At 41.3% G+C, this 18,218-nt stretch overlaps 1 protein-coding gene across 2 annotated transcripts in view; it reads left to right on the top strand.

Annotated features, from left to right (window-relative positions):
- LOC107593600 (teashirt homolog 1-like) overlaps window positions 1-17,727 on the top strand; it is a 37,248-nt gene extending 19,521 nt beyond the window's left edge. For both annotated transcript variants that reach the window (XM_016283380.1, XM_016283379.1), the window contains one exon: window positions 13,165-17,727. In XM_016283380.1, the coding sequence (XP_016138866.1) occupies window positions 13,165-16,538 (3,374 nt within the window). In that variant the 3' untranslated portion in view covers window positions 16,539-17,727. The remainder of the gene's footprint in view (window positions 1-13,164) is intronic.
- Window positions 17,728-18,218: the final 491 nt, after the last annotated feature.

The raw sequence follows: 18,218 nt of genomic DNA, 5'->3' as shown, positions 1-18,218 counted from the left end.
ACAAAAGATGGATTCATTGTTATTCTTAATTAAAAAGCACAACAATAAATCAGTAAGATACAATGACAAACTAGCTTACAAAACGTTTATTAACAAAAAAACGAATAAGATGAGGCATGGCACACACCACATGCTGTATTATATACCGACTAATAAATTACAGAACGTTTAGCAAACACTGAGGAATCAAATAAATAAATGTTATAAAAAGAGAGCCTCCATAGCGTAATGTGAGGTAAACAGCAAAGATACGTTTTTCAAAAATGAAAAGTAAAACTAACGGTGACAGTGCTTGCATGTTTTTCCCCCCACAAGAATACCAGTGCATGTTCAGCTTCTCTGGTTTAAGAAGCGGTCTTTTACTTGACTTTCGCTTGAAAACCATCCATCGTTTCCTCAATATGCGTGTCGTTTTTGCTGCACGCAACTTCGTGCTCGTGCTGACGCGGCGAGTATACTCTCTAAGCGCCGTTTCGTTATGCTTTCAGATTTGTTTGCCGTTTGATGTTTCTCATATGCAACAGAAATTGCAGCGCTTATGAGTTGACCAACGCGGTGGTCATGCCAGTGCGACCGCACAAAAAATGTAGTTGCACAGGCAGAAAAAATGGTCGCAATCTGGAGCCCTGCTATATCATCTGAAGCCGTTCCATATCTTAATGTGAGGGACAGAATTTAGGTTTACAGAAACTCATCTTCCTTCTGCTGCAGCTGTCATTCATCTCCACTCAGCATTCAAACAGCACGTCACGTTCATTATTATTATTATTGTCCTTTTCCACAATTTTGTCGTATCGCTGCTGTATTTTATTTACTACTTTTTTGTCTTTAGAAGTTTAACATTTTAGATTTTTACAAAATTAATATAATTCAGTATTTTTTCTAATGTTGTTGTTACTTATTAATGCATAATTTATATTAGTATTCCACATTTGCCACACATTTGACATTTATCCAAAGTGTTTTCAAGTGCATTCAAGATATGCATCTTAATGTTTAATATGTTTATTCCCTAGTAATCAAACCCATTAACTTGCATTGCTAGCGCTATGCTCTCTACCAGTTGCTCTACTTTTGCCATGAACAATTTTCTATTAATTTAAAATACTTTGTGTGTGTGTGTGTGTGTGTGTGTGTGTGTGTGTGTGTGTGTGTGTGTGTGTGTGTGTGTGTGTGTGTGGGGCACAGCAAATACCATGTGCGGAGTTTTGTGCAGCACTGCGTTACGCGTGATGAGCTTGTTTGTGTGTGTGTGTGTGTGTGTGTGTGTGTGTGTGTGTGTGTGTGTGTGTGTGTGTGTGTGTGTGTGTGTGTGTGTGTGTGTGTGTGTGGGGCACAGCAAATACCATGACTGGTCCATCCATTTTTCCCTGCTTACTTCACTTATGTCATTGACGCAGGAGCCAGTAGTTGCCCCTGAGCAGACCAAGGGCAAACGCAACACCAACAAGCCCTTCTCAGAGCAGGCGTGAATCGAACAAGCAAGAGAATACGGATGACATCAGACACTTTTTTTTTTTTGTCGTTTAGGCAGTGAAAGGTAGACAGTAGAGCAGAGCAACACATTTTATGGGATGGTATGGAGCATTATTTATGACACCGGCCCCTTTTCCCCCAGCTTGGAAATGCTCTTTGGAGCGCAACCTGATATCCAGTAGTAACAGTCTGGTCTTCAGAGAGCTGCTAAAGTTTACAGTGATCTGACCCTCAGGGGCCTCCATCACAGATCATATAAAACAGGAAATCAGGAATAATGTTTTTAATTCTGTGCTCCTATAGCATTACAGGATGTTGAAAGGCAAAGTTCCAGAGTGTACATGTGTGAAGGGGCTCTCCAGTGAACACTGACTGTCCATATTTGTCTGCATCCTACAGGTTTTCAGTGGTTTCGCCGTATGTATATACATGTGCGTCCAGGGATCTCCACCAAACGGCAGCTGCCCATATTTGTCTCACATGTGCAGGGTTTCCCGGTCAGGGAAGGGTCAGGCTCTGGGAATGTATGTGTGTGTTAGCTGAGGGGTGGGATGACGGCACTGGTACATTTGATTGATGGGTAATTGTGCAACCAGACTCAGCTAGACTGAACTGGTGAGGTCACGGCCCGAGAGAGGTCTTGTCCTTTTTCTTGTCCCTCTGTGTGACGTCTTGCCATTATCTTTGTTCTTTTTTTTTTTTGTCTTTTTTTTTTATTAAATACTAGTAGTTGATCTTTCTTTCTTTCATGGTCTTGCTCTCTCTTTCGGCTGACCATCTTCTTTTCCCTCCTCCCCTTCGCTGTTTTCTTTGTCCCTCTTCCAGGATTCTTCCTGTAGATTTTTTTCCTTTTACATGAATTATTTTCTGTAGTCGCATGTTGATTATGGCCATTTGTCAGAAGTGTTCTCTTTCAAGAAACTTTTTCGACAAAGTACTCTCATCGCAATCACTTTTGTTATGGTTTAGACCTTAATCTATGATCTGCTATCAAACCCTGTTTTTACTTTGCTGCAGTCATATTTTACCCCTCAAAGTTAGGAACTTATCACACCGAGCGATTACTGGATGCTATCCTCGCTGCGCTCACAGGTGCTGAACGGAGCCTTGCTTCACGGCTGTTTTTCCTCTGATTCACACCAGATTAGATTACAAACAACCCACCTCTTACCAAACAGCTGCATTTCAGTCACAGATTTGACAGGCAGTCTTTAACTCGTGATAAATAGGACAACATCAACAAACACGTGTATCGCATTCCTGCTAAATTAGATTTCTTTTTTGCCACTTTCATAAATAAAGTAACAGGTTTGGGAAATGTCACAAGTAAGATTCAAACTCGGATTACTGACGTGAGAACAGGGCTCAATGGGTCGCAAACCACTCAGCCACGGTTCAGATGTAAAGTTTGTTTTTTAGATGCTCATGTTTCCTCAACAGTGTTTACAGTGTTGACATGTGAGGCCTTCGAGAGGTAAAGTTGTCTTTTAGAGCTGAAGCTGTGACAGGAATGAGGGAGAAAGAGTATGAGGGAAGAGCTGTGGAAGACAGCAGTGTGTTGATGAGGGTCGCACTGCGTTTGTACTGCAGGCTCTACTGTTTTTCATCTTTTCTCTTTCAGAGCAGCCTGATTTATGGTAATTATCCATATTTAGGATCATCTATCAACTGGTAGTTGCTAGGCAATGGGAGCAGCTGCTGTGTGTGTGTGTGTGTGTGTGTTTGGGCTGGCGAGTTTTCTGTCAGGTACTCGGCTTAGGTGATGGCCTAGTGGAGAGACTGTGCTGGGGGATTTAAAGAGACAAAAAAAACACAATTCTTTCCTTCATCCTTGTTTTCTCGCTCTCTCTTTCTCCTGCTCTCAGTTTCCTTCATAGCTCCCTCCGCATGGGGGTTCTCTGTCTGTTCTGACATTGTTGTGTCTCTGAGCACCAGGGTGGATGGTGTGTTATCTGTTTCTCAGCAAGGGCACGGTGTTGGGGAGATGCTATATACGGGCGGCATGTTTGGACTCCAAACCTCCGGGTTTAGCTCAGCATTAGGGTAGATTTTGAACCTGTGTGACCAAACGCAAGCGCTTTTTCAACCGAAAGAAATGTTTCCCCTTAAAGGGCCAGATGGGGACAAGACTGCAGTGCTTAGGATATAATGGCCATTGTCTCACGGCTGGGCTGTTCCTCTATGACAATGGCGAAAGGTGATTTATTGACTGCACCTGACAGCACGACGGCCCACCAAACGCTACGACCAAACCTGGATAGAGAAAAAAACCCCGGAGAACGCAAGAAGTATAAAGAAAAAAAAACACTCCAATGCAGGAACAAGCAGCAGGAGATTGAGGATAAACAAACAATATGAAATATTTGTGTTTATTTTACAGCTGAAGAGATTATTAGAGACAGCTGCATGGATGGTTTGAAAATCACTTATTGAAGTCATTATTGATTGCAACGCACATGCAGGCTTTTTTCTTCTCCCGCCTCAGATACCAGAATCAAGCAGAACCCCTGGAAATCAGGCCTGTTATATTCATTTTTCTCTCGTCTGACTGCTAGCATAGCTCTTCACCTCAGTTCAAGGGAACCACAAGTCCTGCTTATCGAAAACACATTTTAATTATACGTGCGAATGGGATGTATTAACAATAAAACGAAATGTCTGTTTACAAACATTAATTTACCTCAATTTAATTCATTTGCCAAGCCATTCAAATATTTGATTTGATATTTTCCTTAAATTCCAACTGAAACACACGTGTGTATCAGATGTGTGTCGCATGCAAACACTCTATCAACAGTGCTAATTACAAGAAGGTAATTATTTGTGGAAGTATTCAGGTGAAGATTGAGGCACCTTCAGTTACTCAGCAATCACGAGTGCCGTTTAATTAGCTCACATGCACTCGTTTAGCCTCTCCTTGTTTACTCGGCTCTCCGTAATTCACTGTGTGGAGCTCGCACAATAACAACATGCAGCACAGCTGCTTCACTTAGACTGGAAACGTCTTGGGGTGATTCTTCACTTGAGGGAACTTTTCTGTCCCCTAGGATGAATTTAAAGAAAAACTACAACGATTCTAGTTTTAAAGGATATGTTACAGTAGCTTTCAAATATATAAATTTTTTTATCATGTGTTTTATAGCTTTTTCCACATTTTTGAGAATTAAATAATTTTCTAGAATTGAATTATTTTGAATAAAATTTAATTAATTTTCAATTTTGATTGTGTTTTAGCTTCCACTTGTAGTGTTAGTGTTACAGTCAGGAAAATTTTATAAAGAACTTAATATTTTTTATTTCATTTGGGAGCACATCTACAAAGACAGTAAAATAAAAATTGTTGATCAGTCTTTTTTTTTTTTTTTTTTTAAATATGAATAAAAGTTTTGTTTTTTTTTTGCATTATGATCTATGACTAGATTTTTTTAGATGTCTTTACCAAATAGGTTAGTATTTAAGATTTTAAAAAAGTCATTTCAATTTTTTCAGTTATTTTCAAAAATTAAGTAGGCAATGATTCTTCCTAACTGAAGAATCACCCTTTACCTGACAAATGCTCAGTAATAAAAGCTGGATTTTTTTTATTCAGTATCCATATTTTGTACTTTGCAAACATTTGAAGGAGATGCCTTTTAAAAGTGTATTTTGTTTTATTAATTTTTTTTTTTTTTCAGTAATGTACTTTTGCTTTTAGTTGGCTTTTTTTAAGATAAGATGTTAACTTCGTTAAATTGAGGAGATATTTTCTTGAGCTACGTATATCTCTGGTCTAGTGAGGGTGTTACAGTAACGTGTGCTAGTTTATGCTATCCACTTGTTTATCTTCCTTTTTTTCTACAAGCAGCACAGCTATTCATGCTATATTTAAGTAGCCAAGCAAACGTTAGCTACACACATGTGCTTCCTCTCTTTAAAATATGTCTGACCTCACCGTACTCTCGCAGGGTGGATTACCTAAGTAAAGTAAATTGCTGTTAATAATCCGTTAATTGAGCCCTTCCATTATTCAGCAAGCATTTTGATATCAGCGTTCAGCAGTCTTGGGGGATGATGGGACGTGAGCGCCTTGTTGTGGTTTGTGCGGCTGTGAGACCTCCATTCACAGGCTGCTCTGAATGAGGACGTAACGGTGGCTAAAGGAGACAGACCCCGTCTCACTCCCCCGGTGCTGCTGTCACCTCTGCTTTGCTCTTCCCTCCCTATTGTTTGAAGCTAATGTAAAATGCACTGTCTATATGACCCATTTTAGCATCCCATTAGCATAATTTGGCTGTCACATGGCCACCAAGTTAATGTACTTGCAAATGACAGGGAAAGTGTGTTATACGACCTTAGGGTTTTTAAAAATTAAATGACAAAGTAGGCCGCACTTTGCATAAGTATGGACTTGACATTGGAGCGTGTGTGTGCGCGTCTGTGTGTGTTAGCGAGTGAATGAGTGATTTTGTAGTGTGTCAGTGCAAGTTGAGGTGAAAAATTTACACGGTAGTATTTTAGATTGTTCATCTACTTATCAAAACTGATTTTTTTTTTCCTTTTGTTATTTGAAGAGATACAGAAAGCATTAGTCAAATTTGATATTTTAGCATTTTTAATGGCTTATGGACTTAGGAACACCTTTGACAGGGTTATTATATTTAAATAAGACTAAAACTGAAACTAAAATTAATACCATTAAAACACACACACAACTAATTGGTACTTGAAATTAAATAAACGTCAACTGAAACCAACTATAAAAACTGTTTTATTTCAGCTAGTTGCCAAGGAAAAATTTGTCATTTTAATGTAGTTAGACTTGAACTAAAATTACTCCTGAAGTAATACATTTTAAGTCGTTAAATATCAGTCATTAGTGCACAATTATCAGGCTATATATTCTTGTGTTCTCCTCTCTGTTTGATGTAATTCTCTGTATTTTTTAATAGAGTTTTCTGTTGGTCTAGTTATATACCTCCATCCATACTCATCCGCAAGTATCTAAAGCGAAAAGATGAATTTTGAGCGCAGAATGGAATGCCACACCAGTTCATCAGGGGCCTGAAGCTATTCTGCCATATGGTGGCCTATTCCACACGGAGGATGGTGGGAGGGGGCTGGGCCAGCCTTTTACAAGAGATGCTTAAAGAGGCAAAGCAGATATTAATTCAGAGAGCCTACTCCAGAGTGTCTGCAGGAGCACAAATCACTGTCAGTGGATACGGAGAGGTGGGCAGGGTCCGTGTAAAACGCCCGTCTGCACTTCAAAGCCTTCTTTTGTTTAGTCTGTAATAAAGTTAGATGTGTCTCACAGAGAAAAGGAATGAAAAAAGCCTGGAGACAGAGCACAAAGGAAGTCCTCAAAGAGGACGATTGTGTGGAAGATGGTGAAAAATGTGAAGGCTTTTCTCCTCTCTTAGGTTCACATTGGGCTAGAGAGAGAGAGAGAGAGAGAGAGGGTGGGGGTCAGATCTACAAGCCAAACCCCCCTCAGAAATCTGTCCATCTCCGCAGTGCCCTTATTACTTCGAACAGCAGCCATCAATCAACGAGCGTCCGCAGAATAGAAACAACGATCGTTATTCACAGTTCATAATAACCGGAATAAAGAAAGTAAGTGCAAAAAAGGTTTACAGGAAGGGTCCAAAATTAACACTTGCCAAGTGACAAATGGGAGTAAGAATTGGCATTGAAGATTAATTAAAACAAAGTTACTTGCATGGAACTGCAACATAATACATGGCTTAAATCAAATCATAAGAATGATAATCTGACCCTCACTGATGAAATGACATAAGTGATTCAACCCAACCAAAACCAAAAAAACATCAGTTGTGACCTTTACCTCAGTAAATAACTTTTAGAAAAATGCCTTTTTTTAATTGAATGTTGCAAATCGTATGGAATATATCAATACTAAATGAATATATTAGAAACATATACTAGGATGCAAGTTATGTAATGACCTGCACAGTTTGTCACTAATATTCAATAATTTATGCATTATGCAGTCAAATGAATCTATTAGACATATGAGGATGCAAGTTATGTAATAACCAGCGTAGTTTGTCAATTATATGCAAAGATTTCTGCATTATGCCACCAAATTAATATATTAGAAATATATACTATGATGCTGAAGTTATGTAATGACCTGCATAGTTTGTAACTAATATGCATAATATGCAAGAGGAAAAAAAAACACATTTCTGATAAATACACATTTTGAATGATTTTTTCTTTTATGTTAATTTTGGACTCTTTTTACAGTAACTTGTCTGAGAAAGCGCCACAAATCACTACACCTACATAACATATTGTCTATCTCTGTCTATCTTTTTTCTGATATGTTGTAGCACACATTCTGCATTCATTTCTAGAAGCGGCGCAGTTGCCTTCGCCAGTTTCACAGACAGCCCTGCCAGATTGCAGCAGGCCATAAGTGGACTGGGGCAGACAGCATCATGCTACCGAAGCCTTGTTTTAACTGTCCTGGAAAAAGGGGAGAGGGAGAGAGCGAGAGATTGCTGCATTCTCACTGACATGCAGAGCATTACCATAATTGGCTTTTCTACATGATAGGACAGAGGAAATAATAATGTCATTTTATTTACAGCCTTCAGTGTCCTGCCCCCCTCCCCCCCCTTTTCTCTTTCTCTCTCCATCTCTCTCCCTGTCTGCCTTCAGCATGCTGCGTAGGTCAAAAGACATGGTTTGATCAACCCTGTCCAAAGGCATCAAAGTTGAGTGGCATGTAATGGAGACCCAGTGACAAACCACATTGGCCAGCCAAATAAGACTTGCCAGTTTTCCCATTAAAATGTCGGGTAAACTGCGTGGCTTTCCTCTGCACACTCCAAAACCACTCTGACCAGCTAAATCAGCCGACTGAGGGAAGGCAGAATTGGACATTAGTAGTGCAAATGACTGTAGTGATTGCCCCCTCTCCTCCTCGATAAAATAAATAAATAAGAGGAAGGAGGCGGGGGAGAGAGAGAGGCGTCGGTCGGCCACGTTAGTGACAGTTGAGGAAGGAGAGGCCTTCAGCATCTGCGCTCTGTCCACGAGCATTCTTGTTCCCCTATTCGAGCTTGAACACTTAGGCCTGACACGTCTCAAGCGCACCAGCCAGCTCAATCAGACAGACCTGGTTTTGTCCAGCAGACCGCTGGGAAGCAGCAGAAAATATATATTTTTGAAGAACAACAGATGTTTTTGGCCCTCCAAAATCACTTTGTTCCAATGCGTAACAAGCTCTGTAGGCAACGTTTTGAAGCATCATAAGTAAGCAAGATGGCTATGAAAGTTCTTTAGTGTTATATGTTAATGAATGTATGTTTATGTGATTTAGTTGTTAGGATTGTGTTCTGCGGTTCATATGGGAAATTAGAGTTTGAATCCAGTCTGCAACTCATTTCCTGTTATTTCAACCCTAAATAATTATTAAACAGAGCTTAAATGTTTTTTGTTTTTTTCTGATTTTTGCTTGCAGAAACAATTCAATCTCTTCTAGAGTCACGGCTTGCTAATTCTCCGCTGTTTGTTGGGCAACTGCATGCGAATCTCAATGCTCGAGTGCTTGTATGTGGGCGGTGTTTCTAAGAGCTGGCACTGACTGTGTTTGTGTGTGTGCGCGGTGTCATGGGTGTCTGTAGCAAGAAGGTTCACTCTGCGGCTGATCTTTGTTGGCTGAGACGGTGAGCTCTGCTCGTGTGCGTATGTGTGTGTATGTCCTGCTCATGTCCCGTTGCTGTGTCACCTGTCTAAATTCAGTGAGATCTCAGCAGCCACAGTGACAGCTCCACTCTGGACACAGATGGCCACGCTCTCCTGCACAACACACATAGGCGCGCACACACCTCACATCTCGCACACCTCATACATGCACACAGGCACAAGGCCCCGGTGCTCTGGCTGATCGTTTTAGATGTTGGTGGGCACTCAAGAACATACACACCTTTGTTCTGTCTGTCCGTACTGGAGTGTTGTGTGTGATAGAACACACACAGGCGTAAGAACGATCTTAAAATTGTGTTGAGTGGGAGTGTGCACATTCTAAATATTATCAGCCTAAATATTAATTAGGTGCCATAATTATTGTCAAGTAGTTTTAAATGATTAGCTGAAAGGCATGTAAGTGTGTGTGTACATGTATAATATTTATATTTAAATATTTGTAAATTAGGTGTGTACTAGAATCTAATGAATTGGAAACAAAAATGTAATATTTTGTTTTGGCCTCCTGAATTTGATTAATTTTGTTGAAAAAAGAGTTTCAGGCCTTGTTTTGTATGCTATCCCTAGAAAGTGCCTGCTTCACTCAGTAAATCAAACTCTTTCTCATTCCCCGCCACATCAAAAGCATCGTCTTTTTATAGCAACTATTGATTCACTTAATTGTGTGTATTCTTAACAACTTATCCGTGCCGTTTTCTCCTGACAGTACAATGCAGGCTTATTTTTGACTGACAAACACAACAAGCCCCTCTCCCCCTCCCTCTCCTCTTAATCCCTCTCTCATTGTTTGGCGTGATGTTTAAAAGCAGGCCCCCGATAAGAGATGTCAGCAGGCAAACTTCTGATTGGGTTATTAAGTGTGAGCTGTCGGAGCCATCGTCTGGCGGGCTAGTTTTTTTTATTTATTTTTTTTGACGTAGATGGCAAAAAATTGCCAAGTCGTGTTTGACGGCTTGATGCGAGGACAGTGACATGCCAACACGCATGCCTGTCAGATGCCACACGGTGTCAGGGGCTGAGGAGATGCGCTCGATTTAGTGTCAGGTTCTGCCCATCTCTCTGCGAAAAAAGCCTTCTCGTTCGAGCTTTCTTCTGCGCCCCCCATCTCACTTTTCTCTGTCTCACTCTCTGTAATTACAGCAAAGATGAAAAACTTCTCTCTTTGTTTTAACGTGATAAGCTGTCGTAAATGCTGCAGTGACTTGAGGGAATTATCAGGGCTTCAATCCACTGAACTGTGTTTCGGCGTGAACATTTATTTTAAAGCGATATTTGGATAAGTGATTTATTTGACAGTTCGTAATGTTTATTTCACCAAATCCTTTTCGCTTTATGCCGCCGCCTTGATTTCTCAGAGGAATTGATGGATTGAAATACATCAGAGAGCTCAGGGTGGAATCAGTGATTCCTTTGGATCAGAAGCCATCCTTTAAGAATATTCGAGTAACGGGAACGCCACGTTTCCCAGCTGTTCATGCCCCTACAGCTTCCTCCACGCAGCTGTAAATGGCACCTTACAAACATCAGGTATGGAGTCCATTCTGATTACGTGTGCTCAGCTGCACGCCGTTTGAAGCTGACAGCACATCTGGTTCAACCACTGAGACGGATCTTGGCATCTCGGACAGACATCTCCTGGTGGCTCGCTGAGATAAAGGAACAACTCTTCTTGCGCTGCCTGTCTCTTTTTCTTCTCTTTACTCCCTCCATCTCCTCTTCTGCTCCTGTGTTTTCGTGCTCTGTCTCTTCCTATTGCCTTCAAAGTTGTGCAGGCTGTTGTTGTGGCTTTTCTTTTCGTGTTGTGTTCAAAATGGCTGATAGTAACAATACCGCTCTCACAAAGCAAACAGGAGGCGTTTTTATAGCTGGACACGCTGTGAAGATGCATGCGCGCACACACACACACACTCACACAAGCACGCTCGAAAGAGGTACTTTGATGTGTTTCGATGACGGAGAGCTCATTTTGTTTATCTCCCACTGCAGATCGAAACCAGCTGATGAAACAAGAATTTAATCCTACCGCTCCTCATTAAGCACTTGGTCTCATGGACCTTTATTCTCTTTTCATTAAGCGAATTAAACGAGTAGCATTCTCTCTCTCCCTCTCTCTCGCTCTTTTTGTCTCGCAGCTGTGGGTGCCGACAGTGGGCTATCACTCTGTTTTTTCTGTCATAGCTCTGTCGGCACACAATAGAGTGAAGGAGCTTTTTGTGGCTGAAACATGAAACCTTACATTTGTGAACATTATTGTTCTGTTCCTTTTCCCCCATGTAATACATCTGACAGTACATCTTATTACCACACATTTAGCTGAGGAAAATATGCATTTTCTGGTGTGTGGCGTAGGCAACAATTTTCAGTATCCTCTTTTTTTTTTTTTTTTATACCTTGAGAAATAAATGTGCACTTAGCAGTAATATGCAGAGCAAAAAAGAGCCGTATTTGCACAAATAAGCATAAATGTGTATTTCTGAAACAGGCACTTCTGGGCCGATGCTGTTTTCACTAAAAATCAATGGATTAACTGGCTCTTATAAATCCGCTGGGACTCTTTTGGTCAAAATATTGACAAGGGAGGAAGACATCGATGCCAATGTTTTCAGAGCAGGTGGCCGATATAGTACAGATATACATATAAAGCAATTTAAAATCAACATGAAATCCGAAATTACCCTAGTCACTTTATTTAAAGGATAGTTCACCCAAAATTTTAAATGTAATTTACTCACCCTAATGTCGTTCCAAACCCGCTTGACTTTTCCAAAAGAAAATATTTTAAAGAATGTTTCAACAGTTTTTGTACAAATAATGAAAGTCATTTGGCTCCAAAACAACAATGGACCACACTGACTTTAGTTGCATGGACCAAAAAAAACTTGAAACCCTTACATTAAATATTTTAGGTAAGGAAGTTAATGACAATTTGGAAGTAGATTTTGAGACCGATGCAAAAACAAATCCTGCTTAATCCTGCAAGCAGGCGTAGTTTTCTGTCAGTAATGAAATACTGGCCAATTAACCAGCCTATCACTATAAGGAAGGTGCACTAAAGATGGTTATGTATCCTCCTGTCTTTTCTCTCACTCTCTCTTTTTCCCCTGTTGCTGCACACTCACTTGACTCCCTGAGAGTTAGTACAGCATGGACCATGACAACATGACATGCCATATCCACTTGCATTTTAGCATGACTCGCTGCAAGAACTTCCATCGCCTCTGCCAACAGCATTGAGGCAAGCTGCACCCCGTGCTGCATCCCTAGCAATAACTCAGACGCAATCTCACACTCAGAGGAGTCTAGCTTGGCTAGTGCAAGAGAGAACTGGATCAATGTCACACACAGTCTGTGCCCTCTAACTACAGGGAAAAGGAGGATGAGAAAGAGAGCAAGAGAGTAGTCAATATGGTGGTGTTCATGTGAAGTTCATTTTTGTAAACAAAAGGGGTGGGTAGTAAATTTTGTGATATTGGATGTAAATTGTTTTTTTTGAATGATATATTAATATTCATAATATAAAGTTTTTTTGGACAATTCCATGACATTACAATTTTGGCTTTAGCATGTCCTTATAAAATTCACCTGTTTTTAAAAAAAAATTCTAGATACCGTTTTTGCTTTAGAGGACTGATTTTCAAAGGAGGACTCTCCTCTGCCCTCTTTACCCTTGCTGAGCTGTTACACAGGATAGCTTTGTTAGTCTCAGCAGTGAAGGGTGCTATCTATCATAGTCAAGATATGGATGTTTGCCACTTTATAATTGCAAACCTGTGTCCTCTGCCAGGACTATTGACAAAAAAAATCTCTTTAGGATCATTATGTAGGCATGCACGCACACGTGCAATTATACATTTTCTACACCTATTCCATTTAAAGTGAATTTACTTATTCAACAATCCATGTTAAGTTGCACATTTGGGGGGCTCTTTTGTCTCAACATCTGTTTTTTTCCCCTTTGTTTTGTTTTCTCAGCCTATGTGCCGGAGGACGAGCTAAAGGCAGCTAAGATGGATGAGGAGCACCTGCAGGACGACGGACTCTCCTTAGACGGTCAGGACGCAGAGTACCTGTGCAATGAAGAAGACGATGGCCATGAACAGCTGAGCTACCAGAACTCTCCACTCAGCAATGGCACCAACCCAGACGCCGGCTACGGCTCACCCCTCAGCGACACCAGCGATCACCTGGCTGACTTCAAAAGCACCTCCTCCAAAGAGGGCCAGGATAAAGAGGAGGTTGAAGACATGGAGACAGACACTGGACTATCTTTGCAGGACAGCCTGGCACAGATGAAAGCAGTCTATGCAAACCTGATTTCTGATGCTTCCTGGTCGAGTATCACAAAGGACATTATGAAAGGCAAGCAGGTTAGCGCTAGTAGCACTAACAGTACTCCAAGCAGCCACAAGGGGAAAAACAGCATTGCAAACAGCCATGCAAGCAGCATTACAAGCAGCGGAGCTCGCAGCAACGCTAGTGCTAACATGAAGACAAATGTGACGCCATGCAGCAATTCTACAAAAGCCACCACATTAAACAATGCCAACAATGGACCCATCAATGGTGCTAACAGTGGGGGTGTTGCATATGACTGGCACCAAGCAGCTCTTGCTAAAACCTTACAGCATACACCCTACCACCTCATGCCTGAACCAAGTCTCTTCAGCACAGTGCAGCTGTACCGACAAAACAATAAGCTGTATGGACCTGTCTTTACGGGTGCCAGCAAGTTCAGATGCAAGGACTGTAGTGCAGCCTATGACACGCTTGTAGGTCTCACGGTGCACATGAACGAAACGGGCCATTACCGTGATGATAACAAGGACAAGGAGGAGGAAAAGGGTAAGAAATGGTCCAAGCCACGGAAACGTTCCTTAATGGAGATGGAGGGCAAAGAAGATGCTCAGAAAGTCCTGAAATGCATGTATTGCGGCCACTCGTTCGAATCCCTACAGGACTTGAGTGTCCACATGATCAAAACTAAACACTACCAGAAAGTGCCTCTCAAAGAACCAATGCCAGCTCTTGCCTCAAAGCTGGTGCCCTCCACCAAAAAACGAGCGTTCCAGGACCTGATGTCTCCATGCTCACCTGAGTCAATCTCAAGCACCCCTGGCATTCCCCTGGCAGATACTGCACCCACCAAAGATCAGAAGATTTCCAACCCATATGTCACAGCTAATAACCGCTACGGCTACCAAAACGGTGCGAGTTATACCTGGCAGTTTGAGGCCCGAAAAGCTCAAATTCTTAAGTGTATGGAGTGTGGGAGTTCCCATGACACCTTGCAGCAGTTGACAGCCCATATGATGGTGACTGGACATTTTCTCAAAGTCACAAACTCCGCCTCTAAAAAGGGTAAGCAATTAGTGTTTGACCCTGTGGTGGAAGAGAAAATCCAATCCATTCCTCTTCCACCCACAACAACACGTCTGCCGGCTCCCTCTATCAAGTCCCAGCCTGATTCACCAGTACATCCATCTGCCATGGATGAATGGAAGGAGTCAGAAGAGGAAAAAGTGGAGGAGCCTGGGGAGAAGAAAATCAAGCAAGAGAAAGAGGATCCTGCTGAGAAGGTGGAAAAGACAGAGAAACCCAGCCATTACAAATATCTAAGAGAAGAGGATCTTGAAGAGGCTCCTAAAGGTGGACTAGATATTCTCAAATCATTAGAAAATACGGTTTCCAGTGCAATCAGTAAGGCTCAGACCGGTACGCCCACCTGGGGTGGATATCCCAGCATTCATGCCGCCTACCAGCTCCAAGGGTCTGTGAAATCATCCATATCTGCTGTCCAGAGTGTCCAGATTCAACCAACATTCAACGCCAGCAGCTTGAAATCTTTGACCTCTGACTCCAGCACTCTGATCCATTCTCCAAGCAGCCCATCACCACCTCCAAACCATAAAAGCAATGTCTTAGCCATGGAAGAGTTGGTGGAGAAAGTAACAGGAAAAATCCCTTCAAAGAAAGACAGGGATGAAAAATCAACTGAACGTGGCTCCAAACATCTCACTGCTGAATTACCCTCTCCTGTTCTCAAAGACCGAAAGGACCTGCCAAGACCAGATGATCTTAGCAAGCCAACAAAAAATGACACAGTGGATAAAGACCTAGAGCACGTTCCGGTTCGGGAAAGAGAATACAAAGAAAGCCATGCCGATAATCCTCTAAAGAATGGAACAGATGTCCTCAAAATGCAAGTCAGCAATGGTTGCAGTAATTTTGGAATCATCACTGACCACTCACCAGAACAGCCTTTAGTTAACCCCCTCAGTGCATTGCAGTCTATCATGAACACTCATTTGGGTAAGGCCTCCAAAACAGTCAGTCCACTCCTAGACCCACTAGCAATGCTGTACAAGATCAGCAACAACATGATGGAAAAGCCCATGTACAATCCAGCTCAGGTCAAGCAAGTCGAGCCCATCAACAGATATTATGACAATGACGACGATCAGCCCATGGACTTGACAAAGACCAAAAGTGGCAATGGGCCCACAAACAATTGTTCATCCACTGTTATCAGCAACAGCAACATCACAAACAGCACCCGACCCATCTTGTCCACGCTGAACGAATCAGTCTCATCTCCTCTTCGGGAGAATGCCCTAATGGACATCTCTGACATGGTGAAGAACCTCACGGGTCGCCTGACGCCAAAGTCGTCAACCCCTTCCTCTGTATCCGAAAAGTCGGATGCAGATGGCTGTGCTTTTGAGGATGGCCTGGAGGATCTTTTGCCTGTTCAGAAGAGGAAAGGCAGGCAATCAAACTGGAACCCTCAGCATCTGCTGGTCCTTCAGGCTCAGTTTGCATCCAGCCTCCGGGAAACCCCTGATGGAAAGTACATCATTACAGACCTAGGTCCTCAGGAGCGTGTACATATTTGTAAGTTTACAGGTCTCTCCATGACCTCCATCTCCCACTGGTTGGCGAACGTTAAGTACCAACTCAGGCGGACAGGTGGAACCAAGTTTCTGAAGAACATAGACTCGGGTCAGCCACTGTTTCTGTGTGGTGATTGTGCCTCCCAGTTCAGAACTCCATCCACATACATTAACCACTTAGAGTCCCACTTGGGCTTTAGCTTGAAGGACCTCTCAAAGTTATCAATAGACCTCATAAGAGACCAGCGAGCAGTCACTAAAATGATCACAGATAAGACATTTAGTGCCCTTGGCTTGACTGAGGAGGACTCTAATTCCATGTTTCAGTGCAAACTGTGCAATAGGACTTTTGTCAGCAAGCACGCAGTGAAACTGCACCTAAGCAAAACACATGGAAAGTCACCGGAGGACCACCTGATCTTTGTTACTGAGCTGGAAAAGTTAGAAAAAGCCTAAGGAAAGCAGGCTGGTGGCAGTGAAGTGACTGGATTGAGAATCATTGCACTACATCACTGTACTGCACTGCGCCTGAACTGAGCCTTCAAAATCAGTCCAACTTCTGTCATGAAACTGCCTGATTGGACCATGATCTGTTTCGATTTTTTTTCCTCGTTTTTTAGTCTCTTGATTTCTATCTCCTGCTTTGTACTGTATTTATCTGATATGTGTCGGTTATGTGCATGTTTTCTTTTTTATTTTCTTTCTGAGTGACTTAATTCAAACAGAATTTACAATTTGTACTCTGTTGAATTGGGAATGAAACAAACATGGTATCCATGGGCATGGTCTAAAACAAAATGGCAAAAGAACTGAATAGATCGAGTTGCGTTGTACTGAACTCTTACTATACGTCAAAAAAGACTGACTTCATTAAAGCACTCCATAGTGTTGAATGTTATGAGAATATGTATAAAATGAGACAGCTATTTTGTTAATTTGAGCTCCGATTTTCAGATATTGGCTTGACATAAATCAAACTGCAACTCTTTGAAGTGAAAACTGCATTGTAGATTTTGTTGAGTCTTCTAAACCTCAAAGGATATTGAAGAATTTGACGGGCTGCCTATGATTATACACTTTGGTTTTTCAAAGGCATTTCTTTGTTTTTAATAATCATTGTTTTTTTGTTGTTAAGTATCATTTTATACAGTAGCAATTTGAAACGTATGCTTTGGTACCACTATTTCTCTTTCTATGGTTTCGCTTTGGTTTCAACCTGTAAAGACTTTATTGAAATCTTATATACAGCACATATATTTAAATGATCAGTGAAGATGTGTAAATTTCCATCATCATATCTTGCCAATTGCCACAGCTCAACATTGTTTGTATGGTGTGCATTCTTTTATATTGTCATTTTATATATAGTAAACGAAAAGGAAATAATATGTACAGAGATGTATATGCAGTATATGTGCTGTAGAACCACGATTCATCCTTTAGTTGAACTAAGTTCTCTGATGTGATAAATATGAATTGACAAAAGGAGTTGCATCGCTGTTGATGCATGGATTATGAGAGGGAATCAAGCAATGCAAAACATGAAATGCATTTCAATGTTTTATCATGCCTTTGTGAAAAGTCCCATCAGTTCCCTTAATTAAAAAGAAAAAAAAATGTTTTTGTCCCTAAATTGTAAAATAAAACCTGAAGCATTTCTTGATTAATGCTTTTCTCCATTTGGTCATGTGTGTGTTTTTCTCTTTTCCTACAACCAACAATTAATTTGATTCAACTTTGGATGTGAACTAATTTTGTACTTCTACTTTATGGGCTTTATTTTAGCTACTTGAAATATTTGTATGTTCATTGTCCATTTTTGCCTTTGTTGTTCTTTGAATGCAGCGCCTTTTCTGTGCAGTATGTAAATGAGATCGATGTTTCCAGACTCAAAACCTGCTGGTAAACAGGAAACACTTTCTCTCTCTGGTGCCAAAATGGGCAAATAACTTGTGGATTTACCGCTTTTCCGTAAAGCCTGTATATCTGGCTTCTCAGGACCGATTCTGTAGCATTGATCCAGCCCTTCCTCTTTTTCTTTTATTTTTTTTCTTGGAGGATCTTAGTGCAGTCCCTGTACGTATTCTATGTAAATTACAGCAATCATGACAACTGCGACATTGTGAGTACCTGCAA

This window comes from Sinocyclocheilus grahami, unplaced genomic scaffold (genome assembly GCF_001515645.1).
Source record: "Sinocyclocheilus grahami isolate Dianchi unplaced genomic scaffold, SAMN03320097.WGS_v1.1 scaffold174.1, whole genome shotgun sequence".
Taxonomy (NCBI): domain Eukaryota; kingdom Metazoa; phylum Chordata; class Actinopteri; order Cypriniformes; family Cyprinidae; genus Sinocyclocheilus; species Sinocyclocheilus grahami.
The sequence above is the reverse complement of the archived record's forward strand: the minus strand, read 5'-3'. Positions and strand labels throughout refer to the sequence as shown.